Source organism: Oncorhynchus nerka, linkage group LG28 (genome assembly GCF_034236695.1).
Source record: "Oncorhynchus nerka isolate Pitt River linkage group LG28, Oner_Uvic_2.0, whole genome shotgun sequence".
Classification (NCBI taxonomy): Eukaryota; Metazoa; Chordata; class Actinopteri; order Salmoniformes; family Salmonidae; genus Oncorhynchus; species Oncorhynchus nerka.
This window is the reverse complement of record NC_088423.1, coordinates 19,625,004-19,651,982: the sequence shown is the minus strand read 5'-3', so window position 1 is coordinate 19,651,982 and position 26,979 is coordinate 19,625,004. Positions and strand designations below refer to the sequence as shown.

Genomic DNA, 26,979 nt, shown 5'->3' with positions numbered 1-26,979 from the left:
GGGGGACTGGAACTGTCAGCTGAGTGGTAATAAACTGTGGTGAGACTTCAGGAGAAAAAGAGAGAATCCAAATGTTAGTGTGTATGTATGTGTGTAGGTTAGAATGTTATAAAAGGAAAGTCTTTGTGTATGCATGAGAGAGCTTTCGCAAATAAACTTGGATTTGATCAATTGTGAGCTGGGAATTCTGTCTCATTTCAACCAGAACTTTACAAACTCTGGGTTTCAGACCAATTAAGATGATTGAAATTAATGAACATTGATTACAAAATTACATATCACTAACACAATGTGCCATTGGAACGCAGGAGTTATGGTTGCTGATAATGGACCTCTGTACACCTATGTAGATATTCCATTACAAAATCTGCCATTTCCAGCTACAATAGTCATTTACAACATCTACACTCTATTTCTGATCAATTTGATGTTATTTTAATGGACACTTTCAAAAACAAGGACATTTCTAAGTGACCTCAAACTTTTGAATGGTAGTGTATGTATACCATAAAGTGCCTTATTATTGTTCCCAATGGGCACAGACATCAATTAGTCTATTCTACTTAGGTTCCACATAATTTCATTAAAATGACATGTAAACAACATTGATTCAACCGGTATGTGCGCAGTGGGTTGTTTAACTACACATTGTCTTGAGTAAAGATCATTGGTATAGCCTATCATGTTATAGTGTTAGCTCGTGCAGATACATTTACAATGTAATTGTTTTTTACGACAGAAATAATTTAATATTGGAGTGTATATATATATATTGCTATGTTAATGTCAGTGAGTTGGAGTTTGTGCACTTAAAGAATGATCCTCCTAGATACAGTGGTAGCAGTCTCTTAATTCAGTGACTGCACATAGCAGCATGGGTTAGTAGATGGTATATTCCCTGTTTCCTGTCCTCTGCCTCATCCTCGACCTCTCTGCTCCATCACTGCACCCCCACCAGCTCCGTGATGGGTGGGGCGAAAACCATGAGCTCCTGGTACTTGTGAAAGAAGAGCTGCAGACGGGAGAGGTAGCTATCCTCCTGGTAGGGGAGCTCCTTCTCCTTCAGATACTGGGACACGATGGGCTTTACCTGAGAGGAGAGGAAGGAGGAAAGGGTTCATATTAATCAATAACATTGATTTTATAAAGCCATTTTCAACATCAACAGTTCTCACACAGATCCACATAATTTAGAGGTGAAAGTGAATGTCATTTTCTTGAAAGAAGCTTCTGTAACCAGGTTTCCATCCAACCTTTTTATGCAAGTAAAGTATATGTCAGAAACTTTCCGAAGGTTGACAAAACAAAATAATTTAGACAAGGTGGGATGTTTTTGTTTCGGTAAAATTAATTATGTGAAAAATGTCAGTGGAAATGCTTTTATGCTCAAATATTGATATAATAACCATAATATTGAAGTAAACTTGGAGTCACGCAATGACATGTTGTCTAAAGAAGGTCTACTTCCGGGTTGGAGCGAGTGGTCTACTTCCGGGTTGGAGCGAGTGGTCGCATCCGCACTTCGGTCCGCAGGCTAGTATAACTTTTCATTACATTTCATTACATTTCATTATAGTACAACGGTTTGATTTGTCTAATCTTAGCAATTTCTTCTTAGCTAGCTACATAGCCGTCATTGTATCAAAGATAATTGCGTAATTATCGTATTTCGTCGTCCTAACCTAGTCTACACTGCTATCTGCCCAGCAGCTAGCCAGCTAGCAAACGTCCACCGTTTACCGAATAGCAGCACTGTAGAAACTTTTACACTCAACTGAACGACTTGATTAGTGTAGTGTTAGCTAGCTACATAGTTGTCTTTGCTGTCTTCGTATCCAAGATAATTGTGTAGTTTAGAGTGTGCAGTTTTAGAGTGATTATCTTAATTTACCGAGGTTAGCTAGCCAGCTATTTGTCGTCCTTAACGTAGGAGACACTGCTAGCTAGCCAACAGCTAGCCAACGTCTACCGAATAGAACTTCCGCACTCAACAACCCGGTCCGCTTCGCTCCACAGGTAGTATCACATTTTCATTTCATTTCATTACAGTACAACGGTTTGATTTGTTTGATCGTAGCTAGCTACATAGTTAGCTACATAGCCGTCTTTTGTATCAAAGATAATTGTGTAGTCTAGAGCGATTTTCTAGGTTAGCTAGCCAGCTATTGTCGTTCTTTTAACGCAACGTAACGTAATCAACACTGCTAGCTAGCCAGCTAGCCCCGAATAGCAGCACTGTAAAAACTATTACACTCAACGGAACGACTTGATTAGTGTAGTGTCAACAACGCAGCCACTGCCAGCTAGCCTACAAAGTCAACAACGCAGCCACTGCCAGCTAGCCTACTTCAGCAGTACTGTATCATTTTAATCATTTTAGTCAATAAGATTCTTGCTACGTAAGCTTAACTTTCTGAACATTCGAGACGTGTAGTCCACTTGTCATTCCAATCTCCTTTGCATTAGCGTAGCCTCTTCTGTAGCCTGTCAACTATGTGTCTGTCTATCCCTGTTCTCTCCTCTCTGCACAGACCATACAAACGCTCCACACCGCGTGGCCGCGGCCACCCTAATCTGGTGGTCCCAGCGCGCACGACCCACGTGGAGTTCCAGGTCTCCGGTAGCCTCTGGAACTGCCGATCTGCGGCCAACAAGGCAGAGTTCATCTCAGCCTATGCCTCCCTCCAGTCCCTCGACTTCTTGGCACTGACGGAAACATGGATCACCACAGATAACACTGCTACTCCTACTGCTCTCTCTTCGTCCGCCCACGTGTTCTCGCACACCCCGAGAGCTTCTGGTCAGCGGGGTGGTGGCACCGGGATCCTCATCTCTCCCAAGTGGTCATTCTCTCTTTCTCCCCTTACCCATCTGTCTATCGCCTCCTTTGAATTCCATGCTGTCACAGTTACCAGCCCTTTCAAGCTTAACATCCTTATCATTTATCGCCCTCCAGGTTCCCTCGGAGAGTTCATCAATGAGCTTGATGCCTTGATAAGCTCCTTTCCTGAGGACGGCTCACCTCTCACAGTTCTGGGCGACTTTAACCTCCCCACGTCTACCTTTGACTCATTCCTCTCTGCCTCCTTCTTTCCACTCCTCTCCTCTTTTGACCTCACCCTCTCACCTTCCCCCCCCCCTACTCACAAGGCAGGCAATACGCTCAACCTCATCTTTACTAGATGCTGTTCTTCCACTAACCTCATTGCAACTCCCCTCCAAGTCTCTGACCACTACCTTGTATCCTTTTCCCTCTCGCTCTCATCCAACACTTCCCACACTGCCCCTACTCGGATGGTATCGCGCCGTCCCAACCTTCGCTCTCTCTCCCCCGCTACTCTCTCCTCTTCCATCCTATCATCTCTTCCCTCTGCTCAAACCTTCTCCAACCTATCTCCTGATTCTGCCTCCACAACCCTCCTCTCCTCCATTTTTGCATCCTTTGACTCTCTATGTCCCCTATCCTCCAGGCCGGCTCAGTCCTCCCCTCCCGCTCCGTGGCTCGACGACTCATTGCGAGCTCACAGAACAGGGCTCCGGGCAGCCGAGCGGAAATGGAGGAAAACTCGCCTCCCTGCGGACCTGGCATCCTTTCACTCCCTCCTCTCTACATTTTCCTCCTCTGTCTCTGCTGCTAAAGCCACTTTCTACCACTCTAAATTCCAAGCATCTGCCTCTAACCCTAGGAAGCTCTTTGCCACCTTCTCCTCCCTCCTGAATCCTCCTCCCCCCCCCCTCCTCCCTCTCTGCAGATGACTTCGTCAACCATTTTGAAATGAAGGTCGACGACATCCGATCCTCGTTTGCTAAGTCAAACGACACCGCTGGTTCTGCTCACACTGCCCTACCCTGTGCTCTGACCTCTTTCTCCCTCTCTCTCCAGATGAAATCTCGCGTCTTGTGACGGCCGGCCGCCCAACAACCTGCCCGCTTGACCCTATCCCCTCCTCTCTTCTCCAGACCATTTCCGGAGACCTTCTCCCTTACCTCACCTCGCTCATCAACTCATCCCTGACCGCTGGCTACGTCCCTTCCGTCTTCAAGAGAGCGAGAGTTGCACCCCTTCTGAAAAAACCTACACTCGATCCCTCCGATGTCAACAACTACAGACCAGTATCCCTTCTTTCTTTTCTTTCCAAAACTCTTGAACGTGCCGTCCTTGGCCAGCTCTCCCGCTATCTCTCTCAGAATGACCTTCTTGATCCAAATCAGTCAGGTTTCAAGACTAGTCATTCAACTGAGACTGCTCTTCTCTGTATCACGGAGGCGCTCCGCACTGCTAAAGCTAACTCTCTCTCCTCTGCTCTCATCCTTCTAGACCTATCGGCTGCCTTCGATACTGTGAACCATCAGATCCTCCTCTCCACCCTCTCCGAGTTGGGCATCTCCGGCACGGCCCACGCTTGAATTACGTCCTACCTGACAGGTCGCTCCTACCAGGTGGCGTGGCGAGAATCTGTCTCCTCACCACGTGCTCTCACCACTGGTGTCCCCCAGGGCTCTGTTCTAGGCCCTCTCCTATTCTCGCTATACACCAAGTCACTTGGCTCTGTCATAACCTCACATGGTCTCTCCTATCATTGCTATGCAGACGACACACAATTAATCTTCTCCTTTCCCCCTTCTGATGACCAGGTGGCGAATCGCATCTCTGCATGTCTGGCAGACATATCAGTGTGGATGACGGATCACCACCTCAAGCTGAACCTCGGCAAGACGGAGCTGCTCTTCCTCCCGGGGAAGGACTGCCCGTTCCATGATCTCGCCATCACGGTTGACAACTCCATTGTGTCCTCCTCCCAGAGCGCTAAGAACCTTGGCGTGATCCTGGACAACACCCTGTCGTTCTCAAATAACATCAAGGCGGTGGCCCGTTCCTGTAGGTTCATGCTCTACAACATCCGCAGAGTACGACCCTGCCTCACACAGGAAGCGGCGCAGGTCCTAATCCAGGCACTTGTCATCTCCCGTCTGGATTACTGCAACTCGCTGTTGGCTGGGCTCCCTGCCTGTGCCATTAAACCCCTACAACTCATCCAGAACGCCGCAGCCCGTCTGGTGTTCAACCTTCCCAAGTTCTCTCACGTCACCCCGCTCCTCCACTCTCTCCACTGGCTTCCAGTTGAAGCTCGCATCCGCTACAAGACCATGGTGCTTGCCTACGGAGCTGTGAGGGGAACGGCACCTCAGTACCTCCAGGCTCTGATCAGGCCCTACACCCAAACAAGGGCACTGCGTTCATCCACCTCTGGCCTGCTCGCCTCCCTACCACTGAGGAAGTACAGTTCCCGCTCAGCCCAGTCAAAACTGTTCGTGCTCTGGCCCCCCAATGGTGGAACAAACTCCCTCACGACGCCAGGACAGCGGAGTCAATCACCACCTTCCGGAGACACCTGAAACCCCACCTCTTTAAGGAATACCTAGGATAGGATAAAGTAATCCTTCTCACCCCCCTTAAAAGATTTAGATGCACTATTGTAAAGTGGCTGTTCCACTGGATGTCATAAGGTGAATGCACCAATTTGTAAGTCGCTCTGGATAAGAGCGTCTGCTAAATGACTTAAATGTAAATGTTAAATGTTGTGTGGTCCTCACACTACGACTCATAGCATACAGTTTATTAGGCTACAGACTGAACAATGAACCCAAGCAAACGTCCAAAGTTGTGGCAAAATGGCTTTAGGAGAACAAAGTCAAGGTATTGGAGTGGCCATCACAAAACCCTGATCTCAATCCTATAGAACATTTGTGGGCAGAACTGAAAAAGTGTGTGCGAGCAAGGAGGCCTACAGACCTGACTCAGTTACACCAGCTCTGTCAGGAGGAATGGGCCAAAATTCACCCAACTTATTGTGGGAAGCTTGTGGAAGGCTACCAAAAATGTATGACCCAAGTGAAACAATTTAAAGATAATGCTACCAAGTACTAATTGAGTGTATGTAAACTTCTGACCCACTGGGAATGTGATGAAAGAAATCAAATCTGAAATAAATCATTCTCTCTATTATTCTGACATTTCCCATTCTTAAAATAAATTGGTGATCCTAACTTACCTAAGACAGGAAATTTTTACGAGGATTAAATGTCAGGAATTGTGAAACTGAGTTTAAAAGTATTTGTCTAAGGTGTATGTAAACTTCCGATTTCAACTGTATACAGTGGGGAGAACAAGTATTTGACACACTGCCGATTTTGCAGGTTTCCCTACATACAAATCATGTAGAGGTCTGTAATTTTGATCATAGGTACACTTCAACTGTGAGAGAAGGAATCTAAAACAAAAATCAAGAAAATCACATTGTATGATTTTAAAGTAATTAATTAGCATTTTATTGCATGGCATAAGTATTTGATCACCTACCAACCAGTAAGAATTCCAGCTCTCACAGACCTGTTAGTTTTTCTTTAAGAAGCCCTCCTGTTCTCCACTCATTACCTGTATTAACTGCACCTGTTTGAACTCGTTACCTGTATAAAAGACACCTGTCCACACACTCAATCCATCAGACTCCAACCTCTCCACAATGGCCAAGACCAGAGAGCTGTGTAAGGACATCAGGGTTAAAATTGTAGACCTGCACAAGGCTGGGATGGGCTACAGGACAATAGGCAAGCAGCTTGGTGAGAAGGGAACAAGTGTTTTTAGCGCAATTATTAGAAAATGGAAGAAGTTCAAGATGACGGTCAATCACCCTCGGTGAGTAGGAAAACCTGCAAAATCGGCAGTGTGTCAAATACTTCTTCTCCCCACTGTATATACACTACCGTTTAAAAGTTTTACAACACTTACTCATTCAAGGGTTTTTCTTCATTTTTATATTTTCTAAATTGTAGAATAATAATGAAGACATCAGAGCTATGAATTAACACATATCGAATCATGTAGTGACCAAAGAAGTGTTAAACAAAGCTAAATATATTTTATATTTGAGATTCTTTAAATAGCCACCCTTTGCCTTGATAACAGCTTTGCACACTCTTGGCATTCTCTCAACCAGCTTCACCTGGGATGCTTTTCCAACAGTCTTGAAGGAGTTCCCACATATGCTGAGCACTTGTTGGCTGCTTTTCCTTCACTCTGTGTCCGACTCATCCCAAACCATCTCAATTCGGTTGAGCGATAGTGGAGGCCTGGTCATCTGATGCAGCACTCCATCCATTCTTGTTCAAATAGTACTTACACAGCCTGGAGGTGTGTTGGGTCATTGTCCTGTTAAAAAAACAAATTATAGTCCTACTAAGCCCAAACCAGAAGGGATGGCGTATCACTGCAGAATGCTGTGGTAGCCGTGCTGGTTTAAGTGTGCCTTGAATTGTAAATGAACCACAGACAGTGTCACCAAGAAAGCACCCCCACACCATAACACCTCCTCCTCCATGTTTTACGGTGGGAACTACACATACAGAGCTCATCTGTTCACCCACGTATTTGTGAGACACGGTGGTTAGAACCAAAAATCTCCAATTTGGACTCCAGACCAAAGGACAAATTTCCACCGGTCTAATGTCCATTGCTTGTGTTTTTTGGCCCAAGCAAGTCTCTTCTTCTTATTGGTGTCCTTTAGTAGTGGTTTCTTTGCAGCAATTCAACCATGAAGGCCTGATTCGCACAGTTTCATCTGAACAGTTGATGTTGAGATGTGTATGTTACTTGAACTCTGTGAAGCATTTATTTGGGCTGCAATTTCTGAGGCTGGTAACTCTAACTTTTCAAATCAATCTTTATTTGTCACATGCACCGAATTCAACAAGTGACCGCTCCACTACAGCCCCGTTGATGTTAATGAGGGCCTATTCGGCCCGTCTTTTCCTGTAGTCCACAATCAGCTCCTCTGTCTTGCTCACATTGAGGGAGAGGTTGTTGTCCTTGGCCCGTCAGGAAGTCCAGCATCCAGTTTCAGAGGGAGGTGTTTAGTCCCAGGGTCCTTAGCTTAGTAATGAGCTTCGTGGGCACTATGGTGTTGAACGCTGAGCTGTAGTCAATGAACAGCATTCTCACATAGGTGTTCCTTTTGTGTACCTATGATGAAAATTACAGGCCTCTCTCATCTTTTTAAGTGGGAGAACTTGCACAATTGGTGGCTGACTAAATACTTTTTTGCCCCACTGTACATGCTAAAATCGCCACTGTGCTGCACCCCCTGAAAAAAAAAAGTTTCTAGATTTTTTCACAAAAGTAGTGCACTGGGCATTTCATAGTCCTATGTTAGTAGACCTATATAGCCGTCTGCAACTGGGGGAAAACATTTTTTCCAGCACCCCCACCCCAAACTACTTAATGCGGCTATGTCACTGTCAGCTGGATACTGTAAAAAAAAGTTCCAATCTAATGAAACATGTGTTACATAAAATAGACTTTTAGCCGATATACTGTTATCCTATGAAGTGGACGTTATGTTGCACACACACTCGTCTTTCTCTCTCATTTTAGTAGATATAATTTGCCATAATTATCTGATCACACGATGCAACGAGAATACAGTCAGAGGGAAGATGGATAATGTTGATTGGCAGGTGAAATTATGTCCAATGGGGTTGCAGTGGCAGGCGGGATTAGGTTGGCTCCTTTCCTCCTTGCTTGGCAGAGGTTTCATAAAAGGTACAATTGTGAACCCGCGACCCAAATGTATCACAATCAATTGGACTTCCGGAACTTACACTAAACAAAAATATAAATGCAACATGTAAAGTGTTAGTCCCATGTTTCATACGCTGAAATAAAAGATCCCCAACATTTTCTATACGTAGAACATTTTGGCACAAATTTGTTTACATCCCTGTTAGTGAGCATTTCTACTTTGTCAAGATAATCCATCCATAATCCACCTGACATGTGGGGCATATCAAGAAGATGATTAAACAGCATGATCATTACACAGGTGCATCTTGTGCTGGGGGCAAATAAAGGCCACTCTAAAATGTGCAATTTTGTCACATAACACAATGCCACAGATGTCTCAAGTTTTGAGGGAGAGTGCAATTGGCATGCTGACTGCAGGAATGTGGGCACGTGGTTTACTGATGTCACTGTTGTGAACAGAGTGCCCCATTGTGGGGTTATGGTATGGCCAGGCATCAGTTATGACAACAAACACAATTGCATTTTATCTATGGCAATTTAAATGCACAGAAATAACATGACGAGATCCTGAGGCCCATTGTCGTACCATTCATCCACTGCCAACCCCTCATGTTTAAGCATGATAATGCACGGCACCATGTCGCAAGGATCTGTACACAAATCCTGGAAGCTGACATGTCTGGTGAGCATGCCCTGCATACTCACCAGACATGTCACCCATTGAGCTTGTTTGGAATGCTCTGGATTGACATGTTTGACAGCGTGTTCTAGTTCCCGCCAACATCCAGCAACTTCTGACAGCCATTGAAGAGGAGTGGGACAACATTCCAAAGGCCATACCCAACAGACTGATAAACTGTATGTGAAGGAGGTGTGTCGCACTGCATGAGGCAAATGCTGGTCACACCAGATACTGTTTTTTTTCTGATCCAGGTCCCTACTTATTTTTTTAAGGTATCTGTATTCCCAGCCATGGAAATCCATAGACTAAGGCCTAATGTATTTATTTCAATTGACTGATTTCCTTATGAACTGTAACTCAGTATAGTATTTCCGCTGTGACAGAACGTTTATATTTATGTCGTACATTTGTGTTATTCCACAAAGTTCTATCTAGCACTACAGTGAGTGGGGGATTGTATAACTCTGTGACGTAGCTCTCCCTCTCGCTCTACCTCTCGCTCTACCTCACTCTCCCTGTGAGAGAGGTGCGCACTTTGACAGACAGTCCAACACTGAGTCAGAGGAGTTTAGGAACACAGACACATTTTCAATAGTGTGCAACTGCAGCCTGCAATTCGGGGCGTTCCTGCATGTGGGCTTTCCTTCATCTGCAAGAACGCCCCCCCCCGAGCATCCCATTGGGTCCTTTATGAACCCCCCTCCCCTAACGCCACCTACTGTACTGAAGCGCCCCTCCCGCCTGTCCTAGCTTAAATACTGACCAATGGAAGTATCAAGTGGGGTTTCTACATGCAGGAATGCCCCAAATTGCTCCCTTCTCCACATTTTTTACATTTTCCATTATTCACCTTTAAGCTCACCCAAATTACAAAATTACAATGTCATAGTTCATAGACTGCTTAAGTGTAAGGAAACCAATATGTAATTAGGGTGAATTATCCCTTTAAATGGATCAAAATAACCTAACCAGAAATATATTGCATGTCAACTCCTCATTGGTAAACATAAAAAAAATTGATATAATTATATAGATATTATGTATATATTAGTAATGTGCGTATACAATTATAATTACTTGATCGATTGAAAACAAAGTTTGCATTCAATTTTAATGCATCACCTCCAGTAACTGGAATTTGAACAATTACAACACAATTCCAGTTTTACAATTCTAAATTTAAAATTCCACTCCGGGGATGTTTTTATTTTCCAATTAAAATTCAGTCTAAATTCCAAATCAATTTCAATTACATTCCAATGATGGTTTTCTTCTTCAATTCCAATTCAATAAATATTCAGTCTAAATTCCAATTCCATTCCAAGGATGATTCTTGTTCAATTCAAATGTACAATTTTAAATCAAATGAAGAAATTAAGAAGTCTAAATTCTAATTAAATCCCCCCAAAAAAAAGTAGATTGCTGCAATTCCAATAAAATTTTCCACTTCCTGCTTGAATTCTAGAATTTAATTTGGAATTAGAAATATAATTGTAATTAACCCCAACCCTGGTGGTCTGTATTGTACCTTAAGACACGTTGTACCTTGAGATACATGTTGTCTGCGTTGTACCTTGAGATACATGTTGTCTGCGTTGTACCTTGAGATACATGTTGTCTGCGTTGTACCTTGAGATACATGTTGTCTGCGTTGTACCTTGAGATACATGTTGTCTGCATTGTACCTTGAGATACATGTTGTCTGCATTGTACCTTGAGATACATGTTGTCTGCATTGTACCTTGAGATACATGTTGTCTGCATTGTACCTTGAGATACATGTTGTCTGCATTGTACCTTGAGATACATGTTGTCTGCATTGTACCTTGAGATACATGTTGTCTGCATTGTACCTTGAGACACATGTTGTCGGAGAGGAAGGGGAACAGGTGGTGTTCCACGTGACAGTTGATGAGGGAGTGTCCGAAGATCCAGTCCAGCAGGGGGTTCCGAGGAAGGTTCAGAACCCCGTGGGTCATCTGGTAAATCCTCTTGGGCCGACGGGTCGGGGAGAACATAGGCAGGCCGATGTGCTGTACAGAACAGGAGAGAACGGTTTAATGGAAAGGTGTGAGGGTGTGTGTGTGAGCCCCCGCTGATTGACTGAACGGAAAGATACCCAGAGAGAAACTGTTGGCATGATTTTGCTGCCCTGGACACTTTTACAATGTGTGTGTGTGTATATGCTTTCTCACTTGGAAGATGTTAACGTGTATGTAGGGCACGGAGAACATAGCCCTGCAGAGCAGCATACAGAGGAGGGTGCTGTAAAGACACTGGAACCCAGAGACATGGATCAACAGCCAGTACTGAGCGTACAACCCCAGGAACACCATCAGGACTGTCCTCAGGGTCTGGCCCATTGAGTGCTCTTTCAGCTGACCTATAACAGAGGGACACAGACAACTCCGTTAGATACAGTCACAGTCGGGGACAGACACAGTCAGTTACAACACACCACAGGAGGTGTGTGTGGCACCTTAATCGGGGAGGACGAGCTCATGGTAAAGACTGTAGCGGTATTAGTGGAATGTATCAAATACATTAAACCCATGGTCTCCCGGTGTTTGATGCCATTCCATGTATTTAATTGTTTGTATAATCCAATTGAAGACATTTGGGATAGGTAATTCCTAAGTGAAGAAAAATCTACTTGGTACAACATGAAAAAAAGGGTTGCATGTACACTGTGTACAAAACATTAAGAACACCTGCTCTTTTCCATGACATAGATGGACCAGGTGAATCTAGGTGGAATATATGGTCCCTTATTGATGTCACTTGTTAAATACACTTCAATCAGTGTAGATTTTGTATTTGTATTTATTATGGATCCCCATTAGCTACTGCCAAAACAGCAGCTACTCTTCCTGGGGTCAAACAATATTAAGTTTCTACAAATTTAAAAACATTACAATACATTCACAGATTTCACAACTCACTGTGTGCCCTCAGGCGCCTCCACCACTACCACATATCTAGTGTGTGTGTGTGTGTGTGTGTGTGTGTGTGTGTGTGTGTGTGTGTGTGTGTGCGCGTATGTCTGTGCCATTGTTTGTGTTGCTTCACAGTCCCCGCTGTTCCATAAGGTGTGTTTTATCTGTTTTTTAAATCTAATTTTACTGCTTGCGTCAGTTACTTGATGTGGAATAGAGCTCCATGTAGTCATGGCTCTATGTAGTACTGTGTGCCTCCCATAATCTGTTCTGGACTTGGGGACTGTGAAGAGACCTCTTGTGGCATGTCCTAGTGGCCGAAGACTTTAATACAGGGAAACTTAAATCAGTTCTACCTCATTTCCATCAACATGTTAAATGTGCAACCAGAAAGAAAAAAAATCTAGATCACCTGTACTCCACACACAGACCCGTACAAAGCTCTCCCTTCATTTGGTAAATCCGAACACAATTATATCCTCCTAATTCCTGCTTACAAGCAAACATTAAAGCAGGAAGCACCAGTGACTATAAAAAAAATGGTCAGATGAAGCCGATGCTAAACTACAGGACTGTTTTGCTATCACAGACTGAAACATGTTCCGGGATTCTTCCGATGGCATTGAGGAGTACACCACATCAGTCACTGGCTTTATCAATAAATGCATCGAGGACGTCGTCCCCACTGTGAGTGTACGTACATACCCGAACCAGAAGCCATGGATTAAAGGCAACATTCACACTGAGCTAAAGGGTAGAGCTGCCACATTCAAGGTGTGGGATTCTAACCCGGAAGCTTATGAAATATCCTGCTATGCCCCCCGACCAACCATCAAACAGGCAAAGGGTCAATACAGGACTACACTGGCTCCGACGCTCGTCTTACGTGGCAGGGCTTGCAAACTATTACAGACTACAAAGGGAAGCACAGCCGCGAGCTGCCTAGTGACACGAGCCTACCAGACGAGCTAAATCACTTCTATGCTCACTAAATCACTTCTATGCTCAAGCTAAACTGAGGCATTCATGAGAGTATCAGCTGTTCCGGACAACTGTGTGATCACGCTCTCCATAGCCAATGTGAGTAAGACCTTTAAATAGGTCAACATTCACAAGGCTGCGGGGCCAGATGGATTACCAGGGCATGTGCTCTGGGCATGTGCTGACCAACTGGCAGGTGTCTTCACTGACATTTTCAACATGTCCCTGATTGAGTCTGTAATACCAACATGTTTCAAGCAGACCACCATAGTCCCTGTGCCCAACACGAAGGCAACCTGCCTAAATGACTACAGACCCGTAGCACTCACGTCCGTAGCCATGAAGTGCTTTGAAAGGCTGGTAATGGCTCACATCAACACCATTATTCCAGAAACCTTAGACCCACTCCAATTTGCATACCGCCCAAACAGATCCACAGATGATGTAATCTGATGCAATCTGATGCAATTGCACTCCACACTGCCCTTTCCCACCTGGACAAAATAAACACTTATATGAGAATGCTATTTATTGACTACAGCTCAGCGTTCAACACCATAGTACCCTCAAAGCTCAAATAAAATAAAATGTTATTGGTCACATACAAATGGTAAGCAGATGTTAATGCGAGTGTAGTGAAATGCTTGTGCTTCTTGTTCTGACCATGCGGTAATATCTAACAAGTAATCTAACAGTTTCACAACAACTGCCTTATACACACAAGTGTAAAGGAATGAATAAGAATATGTACATATAAATATATGGATGAGCGATGGCCGAACGGCATAGGCAAGATGCAGTAGATGGTACAGAGTACAGTATATACATATGAGATGAGTAATGTAGGGTATGTAAACATTATATAAAGTGACATTGTTTAAAGTAACTAGTGATACATTTATTACATCCAATTTTTAATTATTAAAGTGGCTAGAGATTTGAGTCAGTATGTTGGCAGATGCCACTCAATGTTAGTGATAGCTGTTAACAGTCTAATGACCTTGAGATAGAAGCTGGTTTTCAGTCTCTCGGTCCCAGCTTTGATGCACCTGTACTGACCTCTCCTTCTTGATGATAGCGGGGTGAACAGGCAGTGGCTCCGGTGGTTGTTGTCCTTGATTATCTTTTATGCCTTCCTGTGACATCGGGTGGTTTAGGTGTCTTGGAGGGCAGGTCCTTAGATCATCACTAGCTAAGGATCCTGGGACTAAACACCTCCCTCTGTTACTGGATCCTGGACTTCCTGACGGGCCGCCCCCAGGTGGTGAAGGAAGGTAGCAACACATCTGTCACTCTGATCCTCAACACTGGAGCCCCCCAGGGGTGCATGCTCAGTCCCCTCCTGTACTCCTTGTTCACCCACGACTGCATGGCCAGGCACGACTCCAACACAATCATTCAGTTTGCAGATGACACAATAGTGGTAGGCCTGATCACCGATCCCGAGTCAGCCTATAGAGAGGAGGTCAGAGACCGGGCCGGGTGGTGCCAGAACAACAACCTATCCCTCAACGTAACCAAGACTAAGGAGACGATTGTGCAATACAGGAAAAGGAGGACCGAGCACATCCCCATTCTCATCGACGGGGCTATAATGGAGCAGGTTGAGAGCTTCAAGTTCCTTGGTGTCCACATCACCAACAAACTAGAATGGTCCCAACACACCAAGACAGTCATGAAGAGGGCACGACAAAGCCTTTTCCCCATCAGGAAACTAAAAAGATTTGGCATGGGTCCTCAGATCCTCAAAAGGTTCTACAGCTGCAACATTGAGAGCATCCTGACTGGTTGCATCACTGCCTGGTGCGGCAATTGCTCCAACTCCGACCGCAAGGCACTACAGAGGGTAGTGCGTACAGCCCAGTACATCACTGGGGCTAAGCTGCCTGGCATCCAGGACCTCTACACCAGGCGGTGTCAGAGGAAGGCCTTAAAAATTGTCAAAGACCCCAGCCACCCCAGTCATAGACTGTTCTCTCTACTACCGCATGGCAAGCAGTACCAGAGTGCCAAGTCTAAGACAAAAAGGCTTCTCAACAGTTTTTACCCCCAAGCCATAAGACTCCTGAACAGGTAATCAAATGGCTACCCGGACTGTTTGCATTGTGTGCCACCCCCCCAACCCCCATTTTACGCTGCTGCTACTCTCTGTTTATCATATATGCATAGTCACGTTAACTATACAGTCATGTACATACTACCTCAATTAGCCCGACCAACCAGAGCTCCCGCACATTGGCTAACCAGGCTATCTGTATGGTGTCCCGCCACCCACCATCCGCCAACCCCTCTTTTACGCTACTGCTACTCTCTGTTTATCATATATGCATAGTCATTTTAATCATATCTACATGTACATACTACCTCAATCAGCCTGTCTAACCAGTGCCTGTATGTAGCCTCGCTACTGTTATAGCCTCGCTACTGTATATAGCCTCGCTACTGTTATTTTTCACTGTCTTTTAACTGTTGTTTTTATTTCTTTACTTACCTATTGTTCACATAATACCTTTTTTGCACTGTTGGCTAGAGCCTGTAAGCAAGCATTTCACTGTAAGATCTATACCGGTTGTATTCGGCGCACGTGACAGATAAACTTTGATTTGATTTGATGAAGTCAATCTCTCCTCCACGTTCAGAAGGATTTTTGAGCCTTGAGACAATTGAGACATGGATTGTGTATGTGTGCCATCAGAGGGTGAATGGCAAGACAAAAGATTTAAGTGCCTTTGAACGGGATACACCGGTTTGTGTCAAAAACTGCAACACTGTTGGGTTTTTCATGCTCAACAGTTCCCCGTATGTATCAAGAATGGTTCACCACCGAAAGGACATCCAGCCATCTTGACACAACAGTGGGAAGCATTGGAGTCAACAAGCGTGAGCATCCCTGTGAAATGCTTTCAACACCTTGAGTCCATGCCCAGACGAATTGAGGCTGTTCTGAGGGCAAAAGATCGGGGTGCAACTCCATATTACAAAGGTGTTCCTAATGTTTTGTACACTCAGGGTATATGTTCTTTATTAGGTTTAACCAAAGGGGAAAAGTAAGTTGAGTGTTGAAAGAAATATGGGTTGCAACTTGAAGTATACAGGTAACTGACAAAATAATGAACACTTGAGTAAATGAGGAATACAAAGTATATTGAATGCAGATGCTTCCACAAAGTTTTGGTTCTTGAATGAATTAAGCAATAAACATACAATCATGCTTAGGGTCATGTATAAAAATGCTGGACACACCATTATTTTGGCCATTCATTTTGCTTCCATAGCTAAGCCCTCATAGGACTTTGTTTTATTTTTAACCTTTATTTAACTAGGCAAGTCAGTTCAAAACAAGAATTTGTTCTTAATGACGGCCTAGGAACAGTGGGGCAGAACGACAGATTTGTACCTTGTCAGCTCAGTGATTTGAACTTGCAACCTTTCGGCTACTAGTCCAACGCTCTAACCACTAGGCTACCCTGCCGCCCAGATGACAGGATGACAGGACACGAATGGTCACTGAATGTTTTGATGAGCATGGAAACGATGTAAGCCATATGCCATGGGCATCTCAGTCACCAGATCTCAACCCAATTGAACACTGACAAGTAGTTATGGGGAAATTAAGCTTCCTGAAGCATTGAGTGTTTCCTGCCAATTGTGTCTGACATTGGTTCATTACTGCAGGCCTTGATCAACATGTTGTACACTAGAGGCACCTGCTGGTCAAAATAATTTAGAACAGCAAAGTTATTATAGATGACGTTGCACACGCAGGAGCACCTGCGCAGGGTAGCCTTTTTATCTTCTACCAAAACCAATACCAAACTAATTGGGTGAAAAACTGCTTACACCTCAATCACACACAGCGTCATTGCATTATGGTACATCAGAAGTACATTCATTTCCAATGGAATGCTGCGTTTGCCTTGCAGCAATGCATTGCAGAGGCAGTTGTAGCACATTCTGTGCAGCAGCATGTATTCATGGATGCCAAGCGAAGCCAGGCTTCTTCAAAAAATTGACCAATAAAAAAAAAATATATTTTTTATTTCATCTCTGAATGTATCATACCGGAGAAAGAAAAACAGCACCCCTTTGTCTCTGGATGTGTAGGCCATCTATCTGATAAGGTCTGGTCATAAAGAGTATGACATTTTGGAGGAAAAATGGGGAGGCTTGCAAGCCGAAAAACACCATCCCAACCGTGAAGCACGGGGCTGGCAGCATCATGTTGCGTGGGTGCTTTGCTGCAGGAGGGACTGGTGCACTTCACAAAAAAGATGGCATCATGAGGAGGAAAATTATGGGGATATATTGAAGCAACATCTCAAGACATCAGTCAGGAAGTTAAATCTTGGTCGCAAATGAGTCTTCCAAATGAACAATGACCCCAATCATACTTCCAAAGTTGTGGCAAAATGGCTTAAGGACAACAAAGTCAAGTTAAAGCCCTGTCCTCAATCCTATAGAAAATGTGTGGGCAGAACTGAAAAAGCTTGTGTGAGCAAGGAGGCCTACAAACCTGACTCAGTTACACCAGCTCTGTCAGGAGGAATGGGCAAAATTCATCCAACTTATTGTGGGAAAGTTGTAGAAGGTTACCAGAAACATTTGACCCAAGTTAAGCAATGTAAAGGAAATGCTACCAAATACTAATTGAGTGTATGTAAACCTCTGACCCACTGGGAATGTGATGAAAGAAAGAAATGCTGGAAAAAATCATTCTCTCTACTATTATTCTGACATTTCACATTCTTAAAATAAAGTGGTGATCCTAACTGACCTAAGACAGGGAATCTATACTAGGATTAAATGTCAGGAATTGTGAAAAACTGAGTTTAAACCTATTTGGCTAAGGTGTATGTAAACTTCCGACTTCAACTGTAATTTTCCGTACTGGCCAATGATTATAATGGCGATTCTGATCCAACCATAAAATACATTGTGCCCCTGGACTGAGAGGATGGCAGTTCAATATGTAGCAGCGATTTCGATGTAGGCCTCGGAGCTCCAGTATAAAACGTAACATCACTACTTATGGGAGATTCTGGAGACAGCATTTTTCCAACACCATCAACAAAACACCAAATGATTTCTATGTGGAAGAATAGTGCTGCATCCCTACAATAAAAAGAGTCTTGTAGAATCTACAGTATGCTAAGGAATATAGAAGCTGGTCTGGTTCGTGGTGGCCCAATGCCCTATTAAAACACTTTATGTTGGTGTTCCAACATAAATGTTTCATTTGTTTTGTAATTTACCCGTAGGTTTGTTAATAATCAAATATAACATTTGACGTTGAATCATATATTTGCTTTCAACAAATGTCTTTTTTTTTTCAATTGAGAAACCTAACTAATTATTGGAAGTATAAAAATACTTATGGAAGTATTTTTAAAGATGATCCTGAGAGTAATTTTTTACAGTGCAGTAAGATACAGTTATGGACAGGGACAGAGACAGAGAAACAAAAACACATACAGAAACAAGAGAGAGAAAGAAAGAGGAACAGATACAGACAGACAGTTACACCATCACAGCTTGGAGTGAAGATATCAATCCAAATTAGAAGGTGCCATACGTCTGAACAACAACCACGTTATTTTGTCAGCCATGTACACATGATTAGCTAACTCAAACACATGTACTGTATACAGTACCTTCAGAAAGTATTTAGACCCCTTGACTTTTTCCACATTTTGTTACATTACAGCTTTATTCAAAAATGATTAAATCAAAAAAATCCTCAGCAATCTACACACAATACTCCATAATGACAAAGCGAAAACAGGTTTTTAGAAACTTTTGCAAATGTATTAAAAACAAAAGAAGACCTTATTTACGTAATTATTCAGACCCTTCGCTATGAGACTCGGAATTGAACTCAGGTGCATCCTGTTTCTATTGATCATCCCTGAGATGTTTCTACGACTTGATTGTAGTCCACCTGTGGTAAATTCAGTTTATTGGACATGATTTGGAAAGGCACACACCTGTCTATATAATGTCCCACAGTTGACAGTGAATGTCGGAGCAAAAACGAAGTCATGAGGTCGAAGGAATTGTCCGTAGAGCTCTGAGACAGGCTTGTGTCGAGGCACAGATCTGGGAAAGGGTACCAAAAAACGTCTGTAGCATCGAAGGTCCCCAAGAACACAGTGGCCTCCATCATTTATAAATGGAAGAAGTTTGGAACCACCAAGACTCTTCATTGAGCTGGCCGCCCTGCCAAACTGAGCAATCTGGGGAGAAGGGCCTTGGTCAGGGAGGTGGTCAGGGAGGAGTTCCTCTGTGGAGATGGGAGAACCTTCCAGAAGGACAATCAACTCTGCAGCACTCCACCAATCAGGCCTTTATGGTAAAGTAACCAGAATGAAACCACTCCTCAGTAAAAGCCACATGACAGCCCGCATGGAGTTTGCTAAAATGCAACTAAATACTCTCAGACCATGAGAAACAAGATTCTCTGGTCTGATGAAACCTAGATTGAACTCTTTGGCCTGAATGCCATGCGTAACGTCTGGAGGAAACCTGGCACCATCCCTACGGTGAAGCATGTTGGTGGAAGCATCATGCTGTGGGGGTGTTTTTCAGCGGCAGAGACTGGGCGACTGGTCAGGATTGAGGCAAAGATGAATGGAGCAAAGTACAGAGGGATCCTTGATGAAAACGTGCTCCAGAGTGCTCAAGACCTCAGACTGGGCCATGGTTCACCTTCCAACAGGACAACAACCCTAAGTACGCAGCCAAGACAACGCAGGAGTGGTTTCCGGACAAGTCTATGAATGTCCTTGATTGACCCAGTCAGAGCCTAGGCTTGAACCCGAACGAACGCACATCTCTGGAGAGAAACAGCAAGGGCAGGTGTAACAAATACAGGTGTGCCAAGCTTGTAGCGTCATACCTAATAAGACTCAAAACTGTAATCGCTGCCAAAGGAGCTTCGACAAAGTACTGAGTAAGGGTCTGAATAGTTATGTGACATTTATGTTTTAATTATTTTATAAATTAGCAAAAAAAAATGCTTTGTCATTATAGGATATTGTTTGTAGATTGATAACCTGAAACAAATTTGGAAAACGTCAAGGGGTCTGAATACTTTCCGAAAGCACTGTATCAACATGTTCCTGTTTCAAAACAACAGCAACATAACAGAGACAGGGCATTATGTATCTTAGATAGTGAACAGGTAGACACTACCCCTGGAAAAACATACACACAGACCCTGGCTGTGCCTCACCTAGTGCCACCAGAGGAGTGATAACAGGTACAGCCAGGGGGGCAATGAACAGGTATACACCCCGGGGCAGGTAGGGTATCTTCCAGGTGCTGGAGTCACCCAGGCCGATCACGTTGGTGTGGGCATGGTGCATCTTAATGTGGCTTGTTACACCTGCCCTTGCTGTGAAAGACCCACACACCTGTACAGACAGACAGACAGACAGACAGACAGACAGACAGACAGACAGACAGACAGACTTGTGATCAAGATGTGTGATGAAACAACACTAGAAAATGCAAAGACAAACATGTTTATATTTTCATAGAGCACTATGGAAGAGAATGGCACAGACATGGGGATCGATATCCAGACAAGCGTGTCATGAACATAGATACTTGACATGTGAGTGACTGCGTGAGTGACTGATAGCTGAATGACTAGCTTGAAAAAACAGGCCAAATTAAGGACAAAGTCCAGCAGTTATGTTATTACATTTTAGTAGACACTCTTATCCAGAGCGATTTACAGGGGCAATTGGAGTTAAGTGCCTAGCTCAGGTGCATATTGACAGATTTTTCATGTGGTTGTCAAGGGGAATCAATCCAGCGACCATTTTGTTTCTGGCCCAGCGCTCCTAAACGCTAGGCTACCTGCCTCCCTCATCTGTAATATAATGTCTGGTGAAAGGATAAAATGTCGGGTCAATGAACAAAAGTAACCCAAATTCAAGAGAGATTAAACCCAGCTTGATTTGGCTATTGTGGCTGAATTCATTGATGAAGCTTTGGCTAACAGGAAGTTCTCTCTCTCTCTCCGTCCCTCCCAATCCACTCTCTCAATCTCTCTCTTACCTCTATGAAAAACACAGCCCAGACATTGGCCCAGGTAGGGGACTCGCTCAGCGATCCGTGACTTGCCAGATGGGTGCCCTTGATGGTGATGACAGCATGGGACACGCCCATCAGCACCATGCCCAGGACAAACACCAGGGCCTGGGACGAACCAAGCAGCAGGAATGCTGGAGGAGAGAGGGAGAGGGGAGATGGGGTTAAGGAGAGGGGGAGATGGGGTTGAGGAAACAAGGAGAGAGGGATAAGGGCAAGGGGAGGGAATAGGAGTCAAACAAAGGATAGCAAGTTTACATGTTGTTCTAAATGCAAATATTCCACAATATGGAAAGTAGCTTAGATCTGTAGACTACACATGTTAGCATAAATATGTTAGCATTTGCCTGGTCCCAGATCTGTTTGTGCGGTCTTGCCAACTCCTATGGTTATTGTCTTGCCAAACAATAGACAATGTTCCACTCTAATCTACACCTGCCATTTGAAACACATTCTAGAACAGGTTACTTGAACATTCTGTTCTGCAGTCAAGCAAGTGGATGTTCCTGATCTTTCTCCTGTGGTGGACCTTGCTTGGCCAGATGACTGACATCTGCAACTTTTCAAGGAAGTTAGGAACCAATATACACAGGCAGTTAGGAAAGCTAGCTTTTTCACACAACAATTTGCATCCTGTAGCACAAACTCCAAAAAGTTCTGGGACACTGTAAAATTAATGGAGAATAAGAGTACCTCCTCCCAGCTGCCCACTGACTGGGGCTAGGAAACACTGTCACCACCGATAAATCCATGATACTTGAGAATTTCAATAAGCATTTTTCTACGGCTGGCCATGCTTTCCACCTGGCTACCCCTACCTGGGTCAACAGCCCTGCACCCCCCCAAGCCTCCCCTGTTTCGGCATCACCCAAATCCAGATAGCTGATGTTCTGAAAGAGCTGCAAAATCTGGACCCCTACAAATCAGTCGGGCTAGACAATCTGGACCCTCTCTTTCTAAAATTATCCTCTGAAAATGTTGCAAGCCCATATTACTACTATTACTAGCCTGTTCAAACTCTTTCGTATCATCTGAGATACCCAAAGATTGTAAAGCTGCCCTGGTCATCCTCGTCTTCAAAGGGGGAGACACTCTAGACCCAAACTGCTACAGTCCTATATCTATCCTACTCTGCCTTTCTAAGGTCTTCGAAAGCCAAGTTAACAAACAGGTCACTGACCATTTCGAATCCGTACCTTCTCCGCTATGCAATCTGGTTTCAGAGCTGGTCATGGGTGCACCTCAGCCACGCTCAAGGTCCTAAACGATATCATAACCGCCATCGACAAGAGACAATACTTTGCAGCTGTATTCATCGACCTGGTCAAGGCTTTCGACTCTGTCAATCACCACATTCTTATGTGAAACCTTGGTTTCTCAAATGACTGCCTCGCCTGGTTCACCAACTACTTCCTAGACAGTGTTCAGTGTGTCAAATCGGAGGGCCTGTTGTCCGGACCTCTGGCAGTCTCTATGGGGGTACCACAGGGTTCAATTCTCGGGCCGACTATTTTCTCTGTATACATCAATGATGTCGCTCTTGCTGCTGGTGATTCTCTGATCCACCTCTAAGCTGATGTCACCATTTTGTATACTTCTGGCCCTTCTTTGGACACTGTGTTAACTCACCTCCAGACGAGCTTCAATGCCATTCAACTCTCCTTCCGTGGCCTCCAACTGCTCTTCAATTCAGGTAAACTAAATGCATGCTCTTCAACCGATCGCTGTCCACACCTGCCCGTCCGTCCAGTAAACTCTCCTTCCAGACTCACATTAAGCATCTCCAATCCAAAATTAAATCTAGAATCGGCTTCCTATTTCACAAAACAAAGCATCCTTCACTCATGCTGAAAAACATACCCTCGTAAAACTGACCATCCTACCAATCCTCGACTTCGGCGACGTCATTTACAAAATAGCCTCCAACACTCTACTCAGCAAATTGGATGCAGTCTATCACAGTGCCATCTGTTTTGTCACCAAAGCCCCATACAGTGGGGCAAAAAAGTATTTAGTCAGCCACCAATTGTGCAAGTTCTCCCACTTAAAAAGATGAGAGAGGCCTGTACTTTTCAGGGGGAAAAATCCAGAAAATCACATTGTAGGATTTTTTAATGAATTTATTTGCAAATTATGGTGGAAAATAAGTATTTGGTCAATAACAAAAGTTTAACAGAGTTAATGCCTAAACTTAACCTTAAACACTTTGAAATTTGACGTTTGGAACAAATTCGAAATTTGACCTTTGAGGAACATGGATGAACATCTAATTCTGACGTGAGACTGTGAGAGCTGGTAGGTTTTATGGCTGTGTTCACAGTGTTGGATGACCTCCCTCCCTCCCCAGAACACAGTCAACAAACAGTCTGTTATCTGGGAGCTCGACAATGCCAGGCCGCCTCCCTACTGCGGTACAAGGTGTGGGTTACAGCACTGAAAGGAGATGCTCAGATGGAGGGTAACTGGATCGCTACTTGGGAGGTGTTGGGATGGGAGGGGGTACATGTTGTGAGGGAGGGGTACAGGTTATCATCACAGGTATAGGTTGCTCCTGCAAAGTTGTCATGCCAACATGAGAAAGAACTAGGAACAATATCTAAATAATGGACCTAGAAGACTACAAAGTGACTTACACTAAAATGATACAACTATATATTATTTGCAGTAGCTTCATGCATGCACTCTGGAATACATGACAAATGCATGCAACCTCAATGGGCTTCACCTGGACTATGCCTCTCTTGGAGCGGGGGATCTTTGGTTAGGTGATATTGCCAATCTATTCCTAACATGGCAAAATCTGTCTGGCGCTAATGTTCCACTTTTCCCCACCTCCTATTTCGAAGAGCATCATTGGGAGGCGATAAGTCACAAGGTCAGTAATACACCATGTTGACAGTAATACACCCCCAGGGCAGTATTGGACTGTCCAGTGTTGACAGAGAATTAGTAGCACAGAGAAGAGTGCTACTAAAATGCTACGTGCCATTGTAAATAGCAGAAACAGAAATGTGGCCCTTTACTGGCTGATCTTTGTGTTTTGAGCTAAGTGTTTTTATTGATCTGCCCTCTTGTCCAGGTCTCTATTGTTAAATAGGTAGTCTGACCTCAATGGGACCTCCTGGATGAATAAAGGTTCAATAAAACAATCTGAAATAGGTATTGGAGAGCATGTAAAGCAATTTTCTAATCGTAAATATAACAGCATTTAGAATCTAAAGACTTTGATTTCCAAATATAATCAAACAATGAACCTTGATGGGTGTGTTAACAAGCTGCCAAATTAAGCATAGCCTCTGATGACATACCAGTCACACTGACCTAGAAAGAGGTCACAGACTCAGATAGGACAAGGAAGTATCAGACATCAAGCATGTGTGTGGTGTGTGTGCAGCCTTGTTGAAATCAGTATTTAATTGAGGCCATGTACTGGTCTACTTATACATTAGAACATGTATATTTCTGCTCTGTCCCTTTCTCAACATCAAGTTCCAGGTTAGTGCTCAAGATCTAATACTGGCACAATGGATTAATAACATAATGTCCTGTGTATTTAGAACAAATCTGCATGTTACACATTATGTGGTAAAGCTATACAAACATATTCTTCAGACTGAATCCTGCTCTCATTATTGATCCCATCGTTCAATCTGGTTTAACCAGGCTAATAGCCAGTGAGAAACTGGTTTAACCAGGCTAATACCAAGTGAGAAAGACTGGTTTAACCAGGCTAATACCAAGTGGGAAAGACTGGTTTAACAAGGCTAATCCCCAGTGAGAAAAACTGGTTTAACCAGGCTAATAGCCAGTGAGAAAAACTGGTTTAATCAGGCTAATAGCCAGTGAGAAAAACTGGTTTAACCAGGCTAATAGCCAGTGAGAAAAACTGGTTTAACCAGGCTAATAGCCAGTGAGAAAAACTGGTTTAACCAGGCTAATAGCCAGTGAGAAAAACTGGTTTAACCAGGCTAATAGCCAGTGAGAAAAACTGGTTTAACCAGGCTAATAGCCAGTGAGAAAACTGGTTTAACCAGGCTAATAGCCAGTGAGAAAAACTGGTTTAACCAGGCTAATAGCCAGTGAGAAAAACTGGTTTAACCAGGCTAATAGCCAGTGAGAAAAACTGGTTTAACCAGGCTAATAGCCAGTGAGAAAAACTGGTTTAACCAGGCTAATAGCCAGTGAGAAAAACTGGTTTAACCAGGCTAATAGCCAGTGAGAAAAACTGGTTTAACCAGGCTAATAGCCAGTGAGAAAAACTGGTTTAACCAGGCTAATACCAAGTGAGAAAAACTGGTTTAACCAGGCTAATACCCAGTGAGAAAAACTGGTTTAACCAGGCTAATACCCAGTGAGAAAAACTGGTTTAACCAGGCTAATACCCAGTGAGAAATACTGGTTTAACCAGGCTAATACCCAGTGAGAAATACTGGTTTAACCAGGCTAATACCAGTGAGAAAGACTGGTTTAACCAGGCTAATACCCAGTGAGAGAAACTGGTTGAAAATACTTAATTTCAACCAATTTTGCCGTTGTTAGACAGGTGTCTTACCTGGGGGTAGGGTGAACTGAATGTGTTAACCTCATTTTATAAACATATAATAACATATACTGTATTACCTACCTTTAAAACAACATAATATAATACTATTATGCCATTTAGCAGACACTTTTATCAAAAGCGACTTAGTCATGCATATATTTTTCAAATGGGCGGCCTCAGCGACAATTGAAACCCATGATTCTGGCGTTGCCAGCGCCAAGCTCTACCATCTGAGCTACAGAGGACCACTATAAAGTGTGAGACAGGTGTATGTATTGTGGTGTGCAGGTAGATCTCTTACCTGGAGGTAGGATGAACTGAATGTGGTAAACCTACACTATATAAACATGTAATAGAATACCATATGTTGGCCTTGATAAGGACTATAAGGTGTGTGAAACGTGTATGAAGTGTGTGAGACGGGTGTATGAAGTGTGTGAGACGAGTTTATGAAGTGTGTGTGTGAGACGAGTTTATGAAGTGTGTGATGCGGGTTTATGAAGTGTATGATATGGGTGTATGAAGTGTGTGAGGTGGGTTTATGAAGTGTGTGATATGGGTGTATGAAGTGTGTAAGACGGGTGTATAGATTACCTGGGGGTAGCAGGAGAAAGGAGAGGGCCAGGATAGTGATGTCGATGCCTCTCCGCTCCCACCAACTACTCTCCTTCACTGTCTTCTGAACCAGACGGGTCAGCTCCATCATCAGCGACTCTTTATCCGTCCCCTCCATCCCCTTTCCCCCTCCATTCATCATCTCTCCATTCTTCTTCTCTTTCCCTGTGGACATGTCCTGTTTGGAGTTACCGGTGTTCTTTTGGAACAAGGCCTCTCTACCCTCCCACGGTTTAACATCTTTGTCTCTTCCTCTTCCCACGCTCTGTTCTTCCCTCCACTCCTTTGGTACATTCTGCATGTCAGCTCCTTTTGTGCCTCCCTCCTGACCGACAACAAACTAAAATAAAAGTGACTGCTCGGTGTGTCCAGCGGCTGTACGGACAGACTCATAGGCAGCGTCCAGACTCTGAGGAAATCAGCCTGCACATTGTACCCTGAACACAAAGGGTCTGGACTGATGTTAGCATGGCAGGGTGCAAAGTTTTATTGGCAGTTTTATCCAGTTGCTCAGCTGGAGAAGCAATTCTGCTGATCTGTCTCT

General features: G+C 43.9%; 1 protein-coding gene across 1 annotated transcript; it reads right to left on the bottom strand.

Moving 5' to 3' along the window:
• Positions 1 to 412: 412 nt before the first annotated feature.
• LOC115112969 (fatty acid desaturase 6-like) lies at positions 413 to 26,979 on the bottom strand. Its single transcript, XM_065012675.1, has 6 exons — positions 26,415 to 26,979; positions 21,245 to 21,411; positions 20,412 to 20,592; positions 11,459 to 11,646; positions 11,117 to 11,296; positions 413 to 1,090 (listed from the first exon to the last, which is right to left on the bottom strand). The coding sequence occupies exons 1-6, from the start codon at positions 26,734 to 26,736 to the stop codon at positions 941 to 943; spliced, it is 1,188 nt and encodes a 395-aa protein (XP_064868747.1). The 5' UTR covers positions 26,737 to 26,979; the 3' UTR covers positions 413 to 940.

Excerpts from the sequence above, each read along its gene's own strand:
- LOC115112969 (XM_065012675.1), bottom strand. The coding sequence starts at position 26,736 with ATGCAGAATGTACCAAAGGAGTGGAGGGAAGAACAGAGCGTGGGAAGA. Across the intron at positions 20,593-21,244 it reads GGGCTGTGTTTTTCATAGAG|GTGTGTGGGTCTTTCACAGC; the intron begins GTAAGAGAGAGA and ends CTGTCTGTACAG. Across the intron at positions 11,297-11,458 it reads TACACGTTAACATCTTCCAA|CACATCGGCCTGCCTATGTT; the intron begins GTGAGAAAGCAT and ends TGTTCTGTACAG.